Source organism: Procambarus clarkii, chromosome 18, assembly GCF_040958095.1.
Source record: "Procambarus clarkii isolate CNS0578487 chromosome 18, FALCON_Pclarkii_2.0, whole genome shotgun sequence".
Taxonomy (NCBI): domain Eukaryota; kingdom Metazoa; phylum Arthropoda; class Malacostraca; order Decapoda; family Cambaridae; genus Procambarus; species Procambarus clarkii.
This window is the reverse complement of record NC_091167.1, coordinates 11451549-11474354: the sequence shown is the minus strand read 5'-3', so window position 1 is coordinate 11474354 and position 22806 is coordinate 11451549. Positions and strand designations below refer to the sequence as shown.

Genomic DNA, 22806 nt, shown 5'->3' with positions numbered 1-22806 from the left:
TTTCAAAGCGTTATATGACAAAGAGTACTGGGAAAATGGGACACCATGATCGTAACTCTCCTCCTGTAACTACACTTAGGTAACTACACTTAGGCAATTACACACACCTGGAGAATAATGACATAACACATCTGGAGAGTAATGACATAATAACAGGCAGGCAGTATGGTTTTTGAACAGGAAGATCCTATATAACAAATCTACTTAGTTTTTATGATAAGAGCCACAGAAGTACTACAGGAAAGAAATGGTCCGGTTGACTGTGCCTATTTGGACCTAAAAAAAAAGGCTTTTGACAGAGTCCCACACAAGAGGTTGTTTTGGAAATGGGAGCATGCTGGAGGGGTGACAGGGAAACCTCTGATATGGATGAAAAAGTTTTAACAGACAGATGAGAGCAGTGATCAGAGACAATGTATCTGACTGGAGGAGTGTTACTAGCGGAGTACCACAGGGGTCAGCTTTTGCCCCAGTAATGTTCATAAACGATCTACCAGAAGGAATACAGAAACATAAATGATCTACCAGAAGGAATACAGAATTACATGAACATGTGTGTGCGGATGATGCTAAGATACTGGGGAAGATAGAAGATGAAGACGATAGTCATGCCCTTCAAATTTATCTAGATAAAATAAGTGTTTTAAGTGACATGTAGCAAATGGAATTCAATGTGAATAAGTGCCATGTTTTTTAATGTGGAATTGAAGAAAATAGACCACACATAACTTACAAATTATGTGGAAAGGAATTAAAGAACTCAACTAAGAATGAGACAAACTTCAAAACTTCAAACTTGCTTTTAAATATATATGGATGGTGAAATACTAAAGAAACTTCATGACTTTTGAGACCAAAATTGGAATATGCAGCAGTAGTATGGTGCCCATATCTCAAGAAACATAAATAAACTGGAAAAGGTGCAAAGATAAGCTACAAAATGGCTTCCAGAACTGAAAAACAAGAGTTACGAGAAGCTAGAGGCATTAAATATGCCAAAACTAAAAGATAGAAGAAAAGGAGGTGATATGATCACCACTTACAAAATACTAACAGGAATCGACCAAACTGACCAAGAGGAATTCCTGAAACCAGCAACTTCATGAACAAGAGGACACAGATTCAAGCTAAGAAACCAAAGGTGCAAAAAAAAATAAAAAAAAAATTATTTTGCAAACAGAGCGGTAGATGATTTGGAACAAGCTAAGTGAGAATATGGTGGAGGCCAAAACAGTTACAGTAGTTTCAAAGCGTTATACGACAAAGAGTACTGGGAAGACCAGGCACCATGAGCTTAGCTCTCATCCTGTAACACACTTACACACACACACACACACACACACACACAGCGTGTGTGCGTGTTCTTTTTGTTCTTTTAACATGATAGTGGAAAAATGGAATGCACTTGGGGAACAGGTTGTGGAAGCAAGCTCTATTCATACTTTTAAAATTAGGTATGATAGGGAAATGGGACAGGAGTCATTGCTGTAAACAACTGATGGCTGGAAAGGAGGGATCCAAGAGTCAATGCTTGATCCTGCAAGCACAAATAGGTGAGTACAAATAGGTGAATAGGCGAGTACACCCACACACACACACACACACACATTACTCTCGGATGAACACTTTTTATCACACTCAGCCAGATTTCCCTCTTTCATCCTCTGGCACTTCCTCGCTGTCTGAGAGCTCCTGAAAATCTTGAGGGATGTACATCTCGCTACTAACTTTGTCATGATCTATCCCATCAAATTTCTTTTTTACGTTGGTGTTTTTCATGAGAGACAATTCCCTTGTAGCATCAAGTTCCCAGGCACCCTTACACAGTCCTTTGCGAAACACCATCCCATGGAAGTGAGTCAATTTTTCATACTTTGTCCTTGCAAAGCCTAAGAATCCAAGTGTTATTTTCCACAGTTTGTAGAGATGAACATTAGCATTTTGGTGTTTACTATCAGGAGTGATGATGCATAGAATGCCGTTTGGTTTTAGAAGATCATATGCTTTCTGGCAACACAAGAATCTCTGCTTAGGTGAAGGTATGTACTCAAGCAGCAGGCAAAATACCACTACATCATAGGAACCACCTTCCAAAACTGTAATAGTATTCAAGCTGATCTCTGAACTGGTTGTAAAGTCAATTAAACTTTCATGCTTAATGTCTTGCAAATCTTTGTTTTTACATAACATTCCAGTACTGTTTCTTGCACAATCTCCTAAAATGTCTGTTAAAATGGATTTATCATCCACTGTGTTTACACGTATTTTGTTTTCATCAGACATGGATGAACATGCTAACTCTACACGGCTTTCCAATTGTAAACCATTTGATGCATCTGATACTATTACCTCAGAGTTTGGTACACTACTTGGGGATGATGATAATAGATCTGTTGCTTCATATTCATCTGATTCTGATAATACTTCTGAATTATTGCTAGTATCAGGTTCACTTTTGCCTCCAATGCACACTTCTAATCTTAAGAAGTCACATTTCTTGACAGACTGAAATAGCAAAACATTTAGGTTTAGGATAACTTTCAACTACAAGAGAAAGGAGCTAAAGTAACAACTACCATATTAGAAATGAATAAATGATCAATTACATATTAATCTTGTATAGAACTACCAGGTATAGTACTAGCAACCTGTCGATGACTACCAAGGACTAGCAACTTCAATGAAGAATCTGAAATGCTTTAAAATTGATATCTGAAATGCAGTTAAGTAAGTAACTATCAAAAGAATGTCATGTACGTGTAGTTAAATGCACTAAATAGGAAAACCACAAAAAACTTCCTCCTTCTCTTCCCCCAAAAAATTGTAACTGAAATTAAGAGGTTACAGAAACCAACATTTTGACTGATTCTCCAATTCATGCCAATCTTCAGGAATTCAACTTCACATGATCAGTGATGTACTGTACTTGCCAGAGATAGGTACAGTATAGTGACACTTGGTTTGAAAAAAAATAAATATTTCTCTAAAATATCTGGGGCTCAATAACAAAATATGCTAATGACCAAGGAAAACATTACATACCGGATGAGCAGGACACAGATCAATAGCAGTTACATCTAACTCTTCAAAAGCTTGAAATGGGTTGTAGCAGCTTCCCACATCTAACATTTTAACTTTTGAAGTTAAAGGCAGCTTACATCTGGAGGAAAAAAACCTCCCTACAATATATGAACCACATTTTAAATTTAATATGAAGGAAGAGTGTCATAGTATGAACTCTTTGAATATAAAATACTGCAGGTACACAATCTTCATGAGATTGGATTACATAGGTTCAGAGATGAGTTATGCATTTCTTTTTTTACCAAGTTTCAAAATGTGCAGGTGAACTTCAGTTATGCAGGTTGAGCGCTGATTAGTGCTAATAATCTGTATTAATTCCTGGATCTACAGCATTCTGAGAAGTGTGTCAAGCTGTCCCACACATCCTACATTCTTACTTCACAAATTTGTTGGGTTACATTTATGTAACATTGCACGTTCATTCTGGACTTCTTTATGCGTGTAAAATTTATGATTGACAGATTGACAGGTTAACATTAAATATTAATGTTAAAATAGGTGTTTTATTGCTTCATTTCATTTTAATTTGCACCACTTTAGCAGGAAGGTATCCCCAACACAAATCAAGGGCCATCGGTACAGTCCTGTGAAGAATGATAATAAGCGCTAAATACTGTAATAACTACATGTAGTGCGCCAGGAGTATTTGATTACTACACAGTACTGTAGATACATATTACTAACCCTCTGGCTTTGTCAGGATCATCCACTTTCAAACTCAGGTGTTCTAATTTACGCATTTCTTTTTCAGTTGTGCGTTGCATTTCTCCTTCATTGAAGTATTGAATAATGGCACCGTGGATCCAACTCACTCTAGAGGTATTAATCTGTAAAATGAATTTACATTGTTAAATATAGTTGATATGGACAGATAAATAGACTGAAGCTCGAGCTTGAACAAGATATGTTAGAGCAATGAAATTATCTTGTTTCTGCAGTTTGACATTTTACTCAGATCAAGCATTATTTACACCATTATAGTAAATTTGAACGCCAATCAATTAAATGTCCTGATAATTGAGAAGTTTGTGTTTGACAAGATTTTGAGTGCTGTTCAGTGTAAAAAACATTAAGAAAAACTTATTTTATATTCTATATACCTAAAAGATACAGCATTGAATGCAGTGAAATGTTTTTTTCTTTTGATTGCTCCCAACTACCAGGTCACATCAGCCGTGGAGTTTTGTTTGGCTTATCAGGCCAAAAATGTGGCAGTGGAGCCACAACCTGGCCTCCACTCACAAAGGTGTGGAAAGCAGGTGACACTCCACCACCCTGCCACGGAAGTATCCAGATAGTGAACCAAAACTGGGTTCAAAGAGACTGAAGCCTCAAAACCACCAAATGAACTTCCTCAAGAATGTAAATAAATGACTGAATCTCTCAAAACAAGCACCAGCTCATTAGCACTAACCCCCAACCTCACTAGTGGAGGGGAACTGGAGGCTCAGGTGCCCAATGGGCGATGAGCCCAATTCTGGAGCAAATGTGCAAATGAAAACACAATCAACGACCTGGAAGTGAGGAAGGGGTTCACTCGGAAACAGGCGTTGCATTTCATTCAACGCTGGGGTTCTGAGGGGAGTCCCTTATGGCTTCCTGAAACTAACTACATTTACCAACTTTTACCCTAGGGCCACTAATACTAGTGGCCTTGACGAGGACAGGAAGCCAGCAGCTTGTCAAAGCCCCCCCCCCCCCTGCCCATTTGCCCTGATGATCATTTCCAGTTGTATTTTAAAACCCAACAGAGTTTTGGCATTTACGGCTTCGGTGGGTAGGTAGTTCCATTGGTTTATAGCCCTATGGGTGAAAAAAACCAGCGTTGAATGTAATGAAACGCCATTTTCTGGGTGAGTCCCGGAGCTATCCCAGGCTGATATGCTAATGTCAGACTTTGGCATCAATCATGTGTATGGAGTTCTTAGGCCTACCGGGGACCACGGCCAGAACCGGGCCCCCTCAGAGAGGCAAGGGGAGCAATGGCCTATAGAAGCCCCCGTGTAGTTGGAAGCATTCTATGTCTGCCATCGACCGGAACAGGCACCCAGAAAGGTAAGCGCCCCAAAACAAACCCCTATTCTGGTTAAAATTGCTACCTAAAACCGAGCTAGTGGATAGAACTCCCCAACCGAAAACAAGCAAACTAGTGTGACGTCACACACTGCCGCGCCGCTGTCTGCGCAGCTCCCCCCTCCCCGGGAGGGGGAAGGGGGAGCCCCAGACCCCCCGCGCCGGTTACCCACACCTCAGTTCTTGAGGCTGGATGTCAAAAACGCGAAAAACCACTGACCGGAGGGAGGGAGGGATGCCGGGGAGCCTCCGGGACTCACCCAGAAAATGGCGTTTCATTACATTCAACGCTGGTTTTCTGGGGGGAGCCCCGTCGGCTCCCCGGAGCTAACTACCCACAGACAGAAAAAGAGGGACTTACCCGGGAGGCGGTCGTCGCTCACCCCTCAACTCGAAGCCGAGACAACTGGCTGCAACCGCCGACCCAAAGCAACACAGGCCCGACGAGGCCCAGGGACATTCACAAGGTAACGAGCAGCCAGGACCCTGTTCGACCGCCAAAATCCCCGCGCCCAAATATCAGACCAAGACATATTCCCAAAGACGGCAGCAAGAGCCGCGAACTTACGAACGTCATGGGCACGGGGATAGACCGCAGGCTGGCTGGACCTAATAACCCTGCGGACGACCTGAGAGACCCGAACCCGCGAACAGGGAAGAAGGGAAACCGGATCAACCCACAGCGCGTCCCCGGACACAGAAGCTGTGGCGCGCAAATAATGGCGAAGCGCCGCAACCGGACACAAAACATGATGCACCCCCGGCCTGACCAACCAAGCATCAACCATCCATGGACCCCTCCGGAACGCAGCAGTCTCATTCTTTGCCAGAAAAGAAGGAGACGGCTGCAAACGAACAAAACTATCACCACGACCAAAAGAGCAGAAACCCCTGCGCCGGAGGAGAACATGAAGCTCCCCTACCCGACCCCCAGAGGCCAAAGCCAACAAGAAAAGTGCCTTGGAAAAACAATCCTGGACCGAAGGGGCCACAACGAAACGAGGAGATGAAAGGAAAGCGAGCACTCTGTCCAAAGACCAGGACGGCTCAGGTGACGCATGAGCAGGCCGGAGGTGAAACAATGCACGAGACAGCTTGCGAAACGGCGCAGACGTAACATCGATACCGAAAGCAAGCTGAAGCGGCTCCGCCAGCGCCGCACGATACGAAGCGACAGTGTTAGGCATAAGATGACGGTCCTGAAACAACCACGAGAGGAAGGACAAGACCACCCGAACAGACAAGGAGCTAATACGACGAAGACGCAAAAAGAAACGGAAGGACCGCCAGGAAACTTCATACTGCCACCGAGAAGAAGCCCTCAGGTGGGACACCAACAAGGAGGCCACCTGATCACCATAGAGATGATGATAGACTCGAGTCAAAAAAACCATACGCGAAGACTCGAGGAGAAGATCGAACCAGCTACGTGACGTACCGGCCCGATCTGCTGAAAGAGGCGGAGCCGCGGGAAAACCCTCGGGTTCGGACACCGAGCAACCAGCGCCTGAAACCAAGGCTGGGCCGGCCACCAAGGGGCCAGAAGGACAACTCTCCCCTGGTAAGTCTCTAAGCGAGTCAGGACCTGGAGCAACAGCCGAACCGGGTGAAAGAGGTACAGGAACCCCCACCTCGACCAGTCTAGCCGAAAGGCATCGACCACGACGGCCTCGCAATCGGGGAAGGGCGCCGCATAAACGGGAAGACGCCGCGACCACGCCGACGTGAAGAGGTCCACTTCGGGGCGCCCGAACGTCTGGCAAAGCCAACGGAAGGACTCGTTGTCGACCGTCCACTCCGTGGAGAGGGGAACGAAGCGAGACAGGGCGTCGGCCAAGACGTTGGACACGCCCCGTACGTGAACCGCCAGGAGAGCCAAACCCCGAGAACTCAGCAGACGAGTCACCTAAAGCGACCAACCCCAAAGAGACAAGGACCGCATCGAACCCCCGCGGTTCAGGCAATGAACCACCGGAGAGCAGTCCGAATGGAGCCGAATCGTCGATCTGCGGGCCACCCGAATCCTCCCCAGAGCAAACCACACTGCCGCGAACTCCCGCACCGTACTGTGAGCTCGACGGAAGGACGGATCCCAACGCCCCTGGCCGGCCTGGTGAGCACTGGTCACAAAACCCCAGCCGAGAGACGACGCATCCGTGTACACATCGAGCGAGGGCTCGGGTAGGCGCCAAGGCACTGAACCCCGAAAAACCCGAAGAGGAAGCCGGTGATGCAGCAACCGACGCAAGTCCCCCGGGGGTCGAACTCTGCGATCGCGAGAGAGGCGGAAGGGGAAACCCCAAAGGAACCAGAACAGCCGTCGAAGCCAAACCCGACCCGGCGGGTAGACCACCATCGCGAAGTTCAGGCTCCCGCACAGCCCCTCGAGCAACCGCCGGGTGACCCGAGGGCCCTCCAGAAACAGACGAAGGCGGGACTGCAGCCGCAGGAGAGACTCCGGAGGGAGAGACAAGGAGGCGGTTCGAGAGTCCCACACGAGACCCAGCCAAGTCCGAACCTGAGAGGGAACCAGATGGGACTTCCTCCAGTTCACCAAGAACCCGAACCCGGCGAGCTGGGAAAGAACCAAATCCCTGGCTAGCAAGCAAGCTGACTGGCTGGGAGCCCAAACCAGCCAGTCGTCGAGGTAGGCCAACACCCGAACACCTAGGAGACGCAAACGAGCCACCACAACCCGTATAAGGCGTGTGAACACGCGAGGTGCCAGGTTCAACCCGAACGGGAGACAACGAAAGCGGTAACTCAGATGCCCCACTACAAAACCGAGCCAGTCCCTGAACCGCGGATGAATCGGGACATGCCAATAAGCGTCCCGGAGGTCCAGGGACACCATCCAAGCTCCCGGCTCCAAGAGGAGCCGAACCTGAGACAGCATAGTCATCCGAAAGGAGGGGCAATGAACCCAGGGGTTCAGACGGGACAAGTCCAGAATGAACCGCAGGTCCGCGCAGTCCCGTTTCGGAACCGGAAACAGACGGGAAACCCATCTGAGGGACGACGTCATTTCGACGACGCCCAAGCGTACCCACTCCAAGACGACTCGACAGAGCGCAGGGCAAGAAACCTGCCCTGCCAGCCCCGACCCCCCAAAGGGGGGAGGGGCCACCCAACGCCACCACAGGCCGCGAGACACGACCCGAAAGGCCCACGAATCGTGGGACCAGGCGCGGGCGAACAGCGCAAGCTGCCGCCCCATCGCCCCGTCAAGGGGGCAAACCGCGAAAGGGCCGGCGACCCTTACGAGACCCAGAACCCCGCACAGCGCGAACACCGCGCCGACCAGACGAGGGAGGGTCCGCAGGAGGAGCCAACCCCAAACCTGACACCAGAGGCCTACCACGACGAGAGGAACCCCGAGCCCTGGCATGACCTTTCCGGGAAGACCCACCCCGGGACCCCCGGAAAACCAACAAGTCCGACATCGGACGACAAGCCGCCGACGCAGCCTGAATAAACTGCGCCACGGCCGACTCCCCAAACAGGAGAGGACAAAAAGGTGAAGAACGCCTAAGAGCCAGAGCCCAAGCAGATTCCACGGAGGAACCCAGCACCGCCTGCCGACACGCGAGACGGGAAGCATAGAACAGGGAAACCGCATCCCGCAAAATCGGCGTGAACAGCTTCAACAAGGCAGCCGACGAACGCGCAGCCGAGGACAAGGTGCCGGACCCCGGGACGGACCCAAGCGTCCCCACATCCTCCACGAGCCAATCCGAAGACAGCTCCAGGAGGGAAAAGAACCGCAAGGCCGAACACAAAAGGCCCCGGGCGCGCAAGTCCTCCGCCACGAGCGCCGCCGAAAGGGAGGGAACCTGCACACGGAGCTGAATAACGCCCACATCGCGGGGAAGGGCAGGGGCAAACTAGCACTCATTCAGATACTCAAGTTCACCCCCCAGGAAAACCTGAAGCACCGTGGAAGCTTCCCACCACTCCAGCGTGCGGGAACGACAGAAGGAATGCCAGGAATCCAGACCAAACAAGGGGCAGTCTGCTAGCCAGGACGACTCCGGAACCTCGTAACGGAGCCAGAAAGGGAACGAAGTCCCAAACCTGAACGTGGACGGATCCATTTCCGAGGCATAATCCGGGTCACGCAGGAGGTAAGCTGCAAAGGCCGCTCGCACCACACCAGGTTGGATGCGATAAGCCGAAAACCTCCGGAAGGACGGAACCGACGTACCCGGGGGAACACGGAACCGAACCCAGGGAGGGGCCGACACCAAATCCAACTCGTACGCAGAGGGGGGAAAAGAAAACCCCACTCCTTGTAACAATAAGCCCTGCTCAGTGGGAAGAAAAACCCAGGCGGGGTCCAGCGGGGCCCAAGGCCCCCAAGTCAGCCCCTCCCCAGCCTCGAGGTCCGTCACCACAGGACCCGAGGCCGAGTCCTCTCCCCAAGCCCCGACCCCACAAGACAAGGACGGAGCAGCCGGAAAAGCTGGAGGAAGGGGGGCCCACTGGTCAGACCCTGAAGCTTCGGCCGGGAGACAAGACTCGAATGCCTCTGCCGCCCCCCCGGAAGGGGCAACCCCCGAAGCTGCCCGAGTCTCGAGATCAAGTAACCCCTGCTCCGACCCCGAAACCCTCAGACGCTTCGGGGCCGGAAGCAGGGGCGGGGGACCAGAACGAACAGAAGGGGAAGGACGAGGAGGTGCGGACTGAACCAGGATCGAAGCGACCCCCACCCCCAAGTCCGGGTCTCGAAAAGCAAAGCGGGGCAGCCCCGGGGCATCCGGGGAAGCAACCAACCGAGCGCGTTGCAACAGACGAAACCTAGACTGCAACGCACGTGCCGCCTGTACCCGAATAGAATCATCAGAGAATTGGGTAAATTGAGTCACAAGCAAGCAGCAACACTCACAGGACTCAGGGTCGAAAGTATCACCGACCCAACAGGCAGCGTGGCAGAGGCAAAAACAATGAGGGTCACCCTGAGACAAGGGGACCGAGCAACCCTCAAACTCGCACACAGCGAGTGGGGACTCCGGGGTCACATCCATCGGACCCACGCGCCCCCTAGGGGATTCCCAGGGTCCTGAGCGTTTACTTTAAGAGGACTCGCGCTCAGGTAGTCCCAGGCAGGGTGCTGCAAACCGGCGCCCAAAACTACCAAGCAAACTTCTAAAGCTGAACCCCAGGGACGTGTACACTCATGGGGACCTAGCAGGGGGCGCCACCGAGGAGAACAGTGGAAGGGCAAAAACAAACTGAATAAAATGACAGAACCCCCCACCAGGCAAAAACAAAAAGAAAAACAAAACCCCGCAAGAGGACAGCGAACCCCAAGGAACAGAGCCAGCCGCGATGTCGGGAAATACAAGCTGAGCAGCACCCTGCGCCCCTACCAGTGCAAACTGCCTCTTACCTACCGGTAACAAGGGAGAACAGAACACCCAAGAGCCCAACAGGCGGCCGAAAAACCGAAAGGTAAAACAGACCAGCAGAGGCAGACCCCGAGGAGCCTGTGGAAGGTGGCCCCAAGCCCCAAGGGCAGTACTTACAGGGCACCTAGGGAAGGCAGCCCTAGGCGCATGCAGCCCGAGTACTGAAGATAACTCCTGGCTCTCGCACCCACAAAACTAACACCACACGCAAAGCACAGTGCAGTAGCGACACCGGAGCCAGAGCACACGACCATCGCCTATAGCATCAGCCTCAAGAACTGAGGTGTGGGTAGCCGGCGCGGGGGGTCTGGGGCTCCCCCTTCCCCCTCCCGGGGAGGGGGGAGCTGCGCAGACAGCGGCGCGGCAGTGTGTGACGTCACACTAGTTTGCTTGTTTTCGGTTGGGGAGTTCTATCCACTAGTTCGGTTTTAGGTAGCAATTTTAACCAGAATAGGGGTTTGTTTTGGGGTGCTTACCTTTCTGGGTGCCTGTTCCGGTCGATGGCAGACATAGAATGCTTCCAACTACACGGGGGCTTCTATAGGCCATTGCTCCCCTTGCCTCTCTGAGGGGGCCCGGTTCTGGCCGTGGTCCCCGGTAGGCCTAAGAACTCCATACACATGACTGATGCCAAAGTCTGACATTAGCATATCAGCCTGGGATAGCTCCGGGGAGCCGACGGGGCTCCCCCCAGAAAACATCTGTTCTCAGTCCTACATTGTGGCTTATTGAGCTTGAAACCATTGCTCCTCGTTCGTGTTACATCTGACCCTTTGAAGAAATTGCCCGGATACACATCCTCCAAATTGTTTAGTATTTTAAAGGTTTCGATGAGATCCGCCCTGTCATGCCTGGTTTGCAGTGTTGTTAGCCCTGTAGCCCTCAACCGTACGATGTAACACTGTAAAAGTGTTTGGTTTAGTTTAATACATACATAGAGTACATGAGTCACAGACAAGGATCTGAGAGGCGCCAGTTGTCTGCCTGAGATCTCACACCTCAAAGCGTTAATGACCCCAAGTGACCTGAGGTCAGATCATGAGAATTTCACCTTGCTTCCGCTAAGCGTATAATTGGAGCCGGGTAGCCTTCAAACATGCCGACGTTTAAGGAGTGGCTTGGTAGTGCCGGAGGCTATCTATTTGTGGGCGGAGTTAGCTACTAGGTTCCCCAATAAATACTCGGAGAACTATCGAGCATGGAGCATTAACGAGACAGCACACGAGCCAGGAGGGCAGAGAAGACGTCCCTAGCAGGGAGGCTGTCGGCCGGCAGGGCGGGAGTCTCTGTCAACTACAGACCCCCCCCCCCCCTCTCTATCCAGCTCTAGGCAGAGACACTTGGTGAGTTGAGCAATAAGGTGACTTGGTCGTGTTTACATATGTTGTGTGATGATCAGGGGCAGTCAAGTTGTAGGGTTCTCGAATTCTTGGATGATGACTCACTTTGCATATTAAACTGGAACATTTTAATTGAATTGCTAAATTATGATACTTCATGTGAAATATAATTATGAATTTATTATTTAAATTGTGTTTAACTTTGTTCCCTAGAGCTTTGAGTTGAGGTGAGAAAGCCTCGGGGATTATTGGTTCCCTGATTTTAATGAGTACATGGTACAGAGGGAACATACTAATAATGAACTCATGATAACATCTTTTGAGAATTTTGTGATACAGGCAAGTTCCATTCCTTGTCTTGTATGTAATGATCATGAATGGATGGTGGCAGCAGTTCGTCTTCTACTATCTACTCTTCTACTTCTACTATCTACTCTTCTACTTCTACCTATCTACGTCTCTCCCTCCACCCCTCTCTAAACTCTCACTTTCAACTAATGACCCTGCTCGCTCATCCCACCGCTGCCACCATTGTAACGGGGGGTGGGGGAAATAGCTCTATCTTGTCCATTATTCCACCCTGATATGAGAGATGATTTAGCTTTGATGTATATGACAAAAAGGGTTGGCCCAAAAATCGACCCCTGTGGCACCCCACTTACCACATTTCTCCAGTCAGATTCATTTCCATTTAGTACGACCCTTTGTTTTCTTTGTTTTAACTATTGTTTTATCCATTCCAGTATTCTCCCATATATTCCATGTGCCTGTAATTTCCTTGCTAGTCTTTCATGCAGTACCTTGTCAAAAGCTTCAGCAAAGTCCATGTAAGCTACTTCTACCGGATGGCCTTTGTCTGAATAGCCGGTTACCATTTCCAGAAATGTTCAATAATGCAAGGAGAAGAAAGACCGATTCTCACCAGGGAGGAGGAGAAACCGCAAGCAGCCAGAATGAAGACAAAACTGCAGGCTGAGAGATATGACTCGGGAGCAATAACCAAATACCAGGCTGCCGGAAACCTATTTGACCACTAAAACCACCAATCCCGAATATCAAGCCTATGATACATTAACAAAAACTGCCATGAGAGCAGTGTACATCTATGATGAGCATAACATCAACCAAGGCTAAATTAAGAAAAATCATGCCTTTGGCAAAGAGCATGAAGCTCCCCAACTCTACAAAAGAAGGCAAGTGTCAACAAGAAGAAAATCAGCGTTGAATGTAAGAAAATGTAATTTTCTAGGTGAGCCCCGGAGGTTTCCTGAAGCTATCCGAATATGTGCTATATTAGTTTGGGGTTATCAGTCACAGGAGTCCTTATGCCTACCGGGAACCACGAACCAGAACCTGGTCCCCTCAGAGAGGTGCAGGGAGCAATGGCCTATGAACGCTTTACATTTAAAGTGGCATAGCTGCCATCAACTGGGGAAGAACACAGAATGGTAGGCGAATCAAAACAGAAAAAACCAGAGTTGAATGTAATGACATGCCATTTTCTGGATGAGACCCGGAGGCTCCCTGGAGCTAACTGGGCTGATGCGAATGTATTAGACCCTGGCATCAGTCAATGCACATGGAGTTCTAGGCCTACTGGATGCCACGAGCCAGAACCTGGTCCCCTCAGAGACACGAGGAGCAATGGCCTATAGAAACCCCCATGTGGTTGGAAGCATTCTGTCTGCCATCGACCGGGTTAGGCACCCAGAAAGGTAAGCGCACTAAAACAAACCCCCTATTCTGGTTACAATACTGCTACTGAAAGCCGAACTAGTGGACAGAACTCCCCAAATGAACACGAGCAAACGAGCATGGCGTCACTACGTCGCCGCTGTCTGTGCAACCCCCCCTCCCCCTCCCCGGGAGGGGGAAGGGAAGTCCCAGATCCCCATGCCGGTTATCCACCCTGCAATTCTGGCCCACAGTCCATTTGGTCACCACTTGGTCCGGGAGACATCTCCCGTTACGCAGGGTGCAGTTGCACCTCCACAGATCTCCAGTATCAGCTCTTGATACTGGTAATGGCTCAAAAGGGCCACCACTTACGGGCTATTCATGCCCGTGCCACCTTTTCGATGGTTTAATCGTCATCTTGGACATATTCATGGGAGACATCTCCCGTCACGCTGAGTGCACTTGCACCTCCACAGATCTCCAGTATCAGCTCTTGATACTGGTGATGGCTCGAAAGGGCCACCACTTACGAGCTATTCATGCCCGTGCCATCTTTTGGGTGGCTTCATCTTCATCTTCTTCATCTGTTTAAAACACGGGAGACATCTCCCGTCACGCTGGGTGCAGTCGCACCTCCACAGATCTCCAGTATCATCTATTGATACTGGTGATGGCTCAAAAGGGCCACCACTTACCAATTCATGCCCGTGCCACCTATTGGGTGGCTTCATCTTCATCTTAACACATTCACAAGGGAGACATCTCCCATCATGCAGGGTGCATTCGCACCTCCACAGATCTCCAGTATCAGCTCTTGATACTGGTAATGGCTTAAAATGGCCACCACTTACGGGCTATTCATGCCCGTGCCACCTTTTGGGTGGCTTAATCTTCATCATCATCATCATCTGCAATTCTGTGGCTGCGTGAAATGGCAAGGTGGTGCATCTCTGATTCCTGTGTTTCCAGTTCTGTCCCTTTTGGTGTGGTGGTGTGCAAGCCAGGTATAATTTCACAAGTACTCGGGCTGCATGCGCCTATGGTCCATCAGCCCAGGACATGTTCCCAAACATGGCAGCCAATGAAGCAAACTTCCTAATGTAATTTGCACGAGGACAGGCTGGTTTGACTGTTAACCCTATGGACGACCTGGGAGACCCAAGCGCTGCAAGAGGGAACGAGGGAAACCAGATCAACCCAAAGCGCATTCTCAGCCACTGAAGCCGAAGCACGCAGATAACGACAAAAAGCTGCAAACTGGATACAACACATGATGCACCCTAGGCCTGATCAACCCAACCAAGCATCAATGACCCAAGGACCCCTCCAGAAAGCAGCCGCTTTGTTCTTCGGCAGAAAAGAAGGCTGCAACTGAACAAACCGACCACCGGGACCGAAAGAACAGAAATCCCTGCGCCAGTGGAGAGCATGAAACTCACCGACCAGACCCCCAGAGCCCAATGCCAACAGAAACAGAGCCTTGGAAAAATAATCTTGAACCAAAGGAGCCATCCTGTCCAAGGACCAGGATGGCTCAGGCAGCGCATGAGCAGGACAGAGGTGAAACAAAGCTCGAGAAAGCTTATGGAACTTTTGGTATTGTTTAAGCGCCAGAGCAGGATTAACATCCATCCTGAACACAAGCTGGAGTGGCTCCACCAGCGTCGCACGATATGAGGTGACAGTAGTAGGCATCAAATGACGGTCCTGAAAGAGCCAAGATAGAAAGGACAAACAACCCAATTAGAAATAGAAAACGAGAAGAGAGAGAAAATGGCAGAAAGAATGCCAAGAAACTTCATACTGCTGCCGAGACGAAGCTCGCAGCTGGGACACCACCAACAAAGCCACCTAATTACCATACAAATGGTGATAAACTCGCGTCAAAAAGACCATTCGCGAAGAGCGAAGAGACTGAACCAGCTGCGTACCTAACCGGTCTGACTTGCTGGAAAACATCCCAGGTTCACACACCGGGCAAGCAGCGCCTGGAACCAAGGCTGAGCCGGCCACCCATGGGCCACAAGGACTGTTCTCCCTTGGTAGGACTCCAACAGAGCCAGAACCCAAAGCAACAGCTAGACCGGGAGGAAGAGGTACAGGTAACCCCCACCTCAACCAGTCCTGCTGACGCGTGAATACACGAGGTGCCAGATTCAAGTCAAAAGGAAGGCAACGAAAGCGGTAAGCCTGATGCCCCACCACAAAACCTAACCAGTCCCTGAACCCTGGAAGAATAAGAACATGCCAATACGCATCCTTGAGGTCCAAGGACACCATCCAGGCACCCGGCTCCAAAAGAAGCCGGACCTGAGACAGAGTGATCATCCGAAAGGACGGGTAATAAATTCCAAGAGTTCAGCCGGGAAAAATTTAGAATGAACCTTAGATCTGCACAGTCCCATTTTGGGACTGGAAACAGGTGGGAAACCCACCTGAGGGATGAAGTCATTTTGACCACGCCCAAGTGCACCCACTCCAAGATGGCCTGATGAAGCGCAGGGGGAAGAAGCCTGCCCCACCAACCCCGAACCCTCTTGCTAGATGGGACTAAGACCCAATTTAGTCCAAAGAAAACCAAGGACCCCCCCCCTCTTTATCCAACTCACCATGCCATGAAAACCAAACACAGAGGATCTGGGGCAGAGCCAGTGTCCACACCCACCACCGGGATAGAAAAGCAGAGCCAAAGGGGGAGGTCTAAGAAGATGATGCTGGCTGGGAGAGGAAAATCCCAACATCTTGGAGGGAACTGGCCAGAATAACTGCTTCTGCACTTTATGCCTTTATCAATTATATGATAAGGAGTGCTGGGAAGATGGATCACCACAAGCATAGCTCTCATCCTGTAACTATACTTAGGTAATTACACTTAAGTAATTAACCAAACTTGAAGGAGCCACATCCGGGGCTAAACCCTACCGTGACTCAGAAACCCTTGGTTGTTTTGGAGGTGGAAGCAGGGAGGGAGGGGAATAATGAACAGAAGCTGGCAAACCAAACCCAAAGGAGAAAGAAGAGAAGGTTCAGACAGAGCCAAGGTGGAGTTCAACACCTCCAATTTTTGGTCCTTAAACACATAGTGGGCCAGCTCTGTGGTATCCAATTGGGCACACAACCTAGACCACTTAAGGCAGGCAAAAAACAACCTGCAAAATGGATGCTACCTCATATGCGTGATCATCATTAGGAGGGTCGGGGAGAGAAAAAAAAAAAAGTCAAATGGAGAGAGCAAACTCCACAGGACTCGGCTCTGGGTTACAGGTGTTGTCACCCCAGTAGGCAGAATGGTGGAAGAAAGAAGTCCAAGGAAAAAACTCCAAGGATAGTTGCACTTAACTGAGTAGCAATGGGACCCGCTACGGGGTGCTGACGACCCAGGAGTCCTACAGCGGATGTACACTACAATCTGCATCAGTGACTGAACTAGATTTAACAGTCCAGTGGACACTGGACGCTCCAGCTTGTTAGCACTGGAGGTAGTGCTAATGAACTTGCACTTGTTTTGAGAGATTCAATCTTTTGTTTACACTGTTGGAGAGTTCGATTGGAGGTTTTGAGGCTTCGGTCCCTTTGCAACCAGCAGTGGGCTGTTTTAGTTCATTATCTGGATACTTTCCCAGCAGGGTGGTGGAGTGTCATCTTCCTTCACCTTTGTGAGAGGGGGCAAGAATCCAGCTGTGGTCCCCAGAAGTCAAACAGAACACCACAGCTGGTGTGACTTAGTCCAGTAGTTGGGAGCCATGGTGGCTTCAGCGAGCCACAAGGAGCTCTCCAGAAATTTAGGTTTTCCATTATATTTGTACAATATAATTTATGAAAATATTGCACTGTGTGTAGAAATCTGCTGTATATTTTATTGGATTAAGAATCCTCTGCACAGTTTCATTCTTTCTTTTTATTCTTTCATAATTATTATTTAATTTCTTTGCCTCTTACAATATTATTCACTTTTCTACACAGCTAATTTGTTTTGTTAATATTACAAAAGTAACCTCCTTGGACTAAACAACTAGTCATGTAAGAAATCTGTTTCATAACACTACCGAAAGAAATTCCAAATTATTTTAATAGTAAAAAGCATCTATTTAACCAAAAGAGCAGTACAGTACAGTAAATACAGTATAATTATACTGTATTTATTGCAAACTTTTTTTCATCCCATTTGATTAACTTTTCAGACCCCTAACAGCTAAAACTACCAGTAAGTTTTATTGCTAAACAAAAATCATGCTCTCTTAATATGCTGCTAAACTGTATGCGTAAGTTACTATAGTATACTGTACTGAATAGATATTTGCCAGCACCTGTTGACGTGCCTCCCAGTGTTGGGTAGCCAACACATGCATGGCACTGGCATATGTATGGAGCTCCTCTTCATGTTGTGTGTGTTCTTGCCACAACTGACTTGCATCTTCACCTGAAATATACATCATCCAGAATAATGTGCAAGCTATGTACTGTATGCAATATGAATATCTTTCCAGCTAAAACAAAAAAAGACAGGTAACTGGCAAAAAACTGAACCCTGAAAAACCTGAATTGTATAATAGCAAATGTTAGACAGAGGTTTAGTGTGTTAAGATGGAACACATTTAAACTGAAGTTAGGACGCCTTTAGGACAATGGAAAAAGAAAAATAACATAAAAACTTTCGAGTTGCTGAAATAACACAAGTGAACAAACTGCAAATAATGGTGCAGAAAATTGGATAAACAGTTGGGCAGAACTCAGAAACTCTCAAAAGAGGACAGATAACTGCATCCAAATGAATCCAAGAAAAATGTGGAAAGTCCAGGCATTAACCCCTATATTGCGCACCTTTTAAAATGACATTTCCTGTTCTGCGCCAAAAATAAATTGTTCTAAAACCAGTATTTTTTCTTTTGGTATTGTTAATTAGCACCCAGGAAGAGCAAAAGTCCAAGTAAAAAGTATCTACCTCTTTGTAATTTAACTGTAGCGGCCTGGAGAGGGAGTTTTTTTTTTTTATAAAAATAAGGCGCGTTGCCGCATGGGAATAACTTAGTCAATTTATTTTCACTTTAAAGTTGTTTCTCACTTTATTTATTTAGAACAAAGATGGTGTTCTTTATGTATATCTTTAAAAATATGCATATACAGTATACAGATGTATATGTATATAAATATTATGCACACCATGTACAATATTTATTCATACAGTACTAAAATATATATACAGTACTGTATGTATATACTGCACAGTGGAACCTCGGTTTTCGAATGCCCGTTTTCAAATTTTTCGGTACTTGAGCTCAATTTCTTCAAAAAATTTGACTTGGTACTCGAGGTTTACCTTAGTGCTTGAGTTTGTTGATACCTGTATGTGTCGACGAGCGCATGGTTCTGTTTTGCTGGGCGAGGGATGGGACGATGCGTACTCAGTTTACCAGTTTATCCAGCCTAGTGATGATCACACTTGAATATTGTATTTGGGAGAACAACAGGATGAATGGTGGGGGGACTGGAGGGATGGTGAGGGGACTAGATGGATGGATGGATGGTGGGGGGAACTGGATGGATGGATGGTGGGGGGGGGAACTGGATGGTGTGGGGGGGGACTGAATGGTGGGGGGGGAACTGGATGGATGGTGGGGGAAACTGGATGGATGGATGGTGGGGGGAACTGGATGGATGGTGGGGGAAACTGGATGGATGGATGGTGGGGGGAACTGGATGGATGGATGGTGGGGGAACGGGATGGATGGATGGAGTGGGACTGGATGGGTTGATGGATTGGATGGTGAGGGGACCGGATGGATGGTAGGTGAGTGGAATGAGGAGCCAGGAAAGAAATAATCATGTAAAGGAAGAACACGTGGAGGGCAAGTGGGCAGGCAGGTGAGAGTGAGTGGATGGATGAGTAGCAGGACGGGTGGCAAAGTTTTAGTAGTGGGCTGTGGATAGCAGAGGCAATGGTATGAGTGGACCAGCTTCCGACTAGGACACACAGGAGCTGGTCTGGTCACTCCCAGTCCCTCCCCAAGACCCCCATCCCATAGACCGGACCCTCCCTCACTACTTCCATCCCCCCGTCCCGCACTCTTCCCCCACAACTTCCATTCTCTCATCCCCTACACTGAACCCCCCCTTGCTGTACCCCTCCCAGCCATATCGGACAGTATTTTTTTTTTTTTTTTTTTTTTTTGAGATATATACAAGAGTTGTTACATTCTTGTACAGCCACTGTACGCGTAGCGTTTCGGGCAGGTCCCTGGAATACGATCCCCACCGCGAAGAATCGTTTTTTCATCCAAGTACACATTTTACTGATGCGTTAAACAGAGACTACAGTTAAGGAATTGCGCCCAGTAAATCCTCCCCGGCCAGGATACGAACCCATGACAGAGCGCTCGCGGAACGCCAGGCGAGTGTCTTACCACTACACCACGGAGACTGCATTAATAAGCTGAGCTTCCTTGCTACCAGCTGTTGGATTGGGAGGCCGACTCCCTGAGCGCCTGTCGTTAAACTCTAATGACTGGTTGCGACTATGAAAGCCTGAGTGACTGTAAAAGGCTGATTGACTGTGAATGCCTGGTTGACTGTAAATGCCTGACTGACTGTGAATGACTGACTGACTGTGAATGACTGTGAATAACTGATTGACTGTGAATAGCTAATTGATTGTGAATGGCTGATTGACTGTGAATGGCCGATTGACTGTGAATAGCTGATTGACTGTGAATAGGCAATTGACTGTGAATGCATGACTGACCCCTAACTGGTTGCTAACACAACTGTGAATGCTTGACTGCCTTTGGTTATGACTGCCTGTGACTGGTCTTGACCGTGAATGCTTGACTGACATTTGTGACTGAATTGACTGGTTCTGACTGGCTGCCACATAACAGAGGCAGTGAAATGTGTGAAAGGAAAATCTGGAACCTGTGATGCAGACATGAATGCGCTTAAGGCGAGCAGGGGACGGTCTCACCACCTCCTCCTCCTCCTCCTCATTCTCCCCATACACCAACACCGCTCCTCCCTCCCTCCTCCCTCCTCACTGTCTCCCATACACCAACACTGCTTCTCCTCCCTCACCCCTCCTCGCCATCTCCCATATACCAACAAGAGTCATCAGTAAAGGTAAAGTGCAGTTATATGTTCACTTATTTTATTTATGGTTTATATTTATACCCAATTGTTTTGTATATGAAAAATATTCTGCATAAAATGTATTTTTAAATTAATATTTTTGGGTGTGTGGAACAGATTAATTCAATTTACATTATTTCTTATGTGGAAATTCGTTTTGGTTTTCGCACCGTCTCTGGGAACAGATTTAATTTGAAAACAGAAGTACCACTGTATATACAAACCAAGGTACCACTGTATATACAGTGGTACCTTGGTGTTCGATTGGTTGTTACACAATTTGGCAGGTTGTATTCTGGGGGAAAAATTTGGATTAAGGACCTGCTCGAAATGCTATGCGTGCTAGTGCTTTATAAAAATGTAAACTCTTGTATATAAATACAGTAAATAAATAAAATATCTTTATCAAACCTAAACAATTTATAAAAAATATTTGTTTTTAACATATACCCTGTTTGAGGTGTGACTTACTGAGAGGTTTGGGTAATACAGTACTGTGGTCTATGTCGTCTGCTCATAAACATAATTTGAATAACTTTATTCAAAAATAAAACCAAAAAGTACCTAATTTCATCTTCATAGTTTCTTACCTAGTGTTTGAAACTCGCACTGTATCTAGTGCTACCCAATTCCCCAACGTATGTACCTATGCCATACAACTTTACCATTGTAATCATTGCGGTTATCTTATATCATGTTATACACATAATTCTGCTACATTATATCTTGCAACAATCCTCAAATTATGCTAAAATGTACCTGTGGATAACCCTTAAATTTACTTTAATGTACCTACTTTTCTTCCTGTCAAATTTCAATAAATTTATACAATTTATTTTGTTTACATTTTCTTACAATGCATATTTATACCTTCTTACAATGTATTTTTATACTTTCTTACAATGTACCAATAAGCTTTTTTTTTTAATTTTGCTAGAAATTACTTTTTTAAAATTATATGTTAGATTAAGGATCTACTCGAAATGCTATACGTGCTAGTGGCTTTATAAGAATGTAAAACATGAAATCTCTGTACTCTCATAAACCCAATGTACCTTCTTGAATATATATATAAATAAATATATCAAGGGTCCAAACTGGACAGACTTGGGCACGTTCCCTATCCCTGATGCCTCTTCACCTAGCAGTAAAGAGGTACAACAATCCACAACTGTTGTGGACTACATCCTGGAAAAGGACAGTAGCTGGCAATATGTAACAATATGTAAATATTATTTATATATTGTACTACAATAATATTTTAACAATCCATAATGTTCAAACTAATTAACAAAACCTTGTTTTGAAATAGAGAAACCCTATACCAAGTGATTATTTTAAGTTGACTTAAGTGTTTTATGTTTCCTGTACTTTATTCCTACCTTCAGAAACTTTATATATATTATATAAAACTGATTGGTATAGATGTTATTCAGATTTTTTCATAGACTGTGAAAGTGTGATTGTTTTATAATCACACTTCCATATTCTGTATTGAAATCTTGTTGTTTTGAATATTCTTAGCAACAAAATACATTTTATTTTGGATGTTCCAAGGGAAACCTCGATAAGTCTACAGTACAAGTTTCCTGCCCCAGACCTAGCTTGTACTGCCTCCTCAGCCTCTTGTGTGTCCGCCTCACCACCTCCGCCAGCCTCTTGCCCTCCTTGTTCATTCCTCTTGTCCCAGGAGCAGTTCAAGCCTCTAGACGCAATATGTTACACACTCTACTCGTAAATTCATTGACAAACAGAAGCAGCAGCCGGCAAGCTGTCGCGCCTCACACACATATGTAAACAAACCCTTGGATAATATTTACCTCCGCTTTGGAAAATAAGTACCAGTACTGTATTGAAAATAGTTCATTAATATCCTAATATTTATTCATTCGTTTGTGTGGAGCAGGAAGCAAGTGTATATATATACTTTAGGGTTGTATCGATCCCCCCCCCCCCCACAGGGCGTTGTTGTTGTTGTTGTTGATTTAGGGGCGACAACGATGGTGGGATCGGATGCGCCCCGGCGTACCCGTGATGGATGAATTGCGAAGCCTGGAAAGGTGGAACGCCAAGCCAAATCGCGAGACGAGTGACGCCAAACTCTA

The 22806-nt window shown here is 47.2% G+C and overlaps 1 protein-coding gene across 1 annotated transcript; it reads right to left on the bottom strand.

Moving 5' to 3' along the window:
- Positions 1-1165: 1165 nt before the first annotated feature.
- Positions 1166-22498, bottom strand: Samtor (S-adenosylmethionine sensor upstream of TORC1). Its single transcript, XM_045736909.2, has 5 exons — positions 22302-22498; positions 17890-18002; positions 3769-3911; positions 3043-3160; positions 1166-2505 (listed from the first exon to the last, which is right to left on the bottom strand). Exons 1-5 carry the CDS (start codon positions 22375-22377, stop codon positions 1639-1641), a joined length of 1317 nt encoding a protein of 438 aa, XP_045592865.2. The 5' UTR covers positions 22378-22498; the 3' UTR covers positions 1166-1638.
- Between the last annotated feature and the right edge of the window lie 308 nt (positions 22499-22806).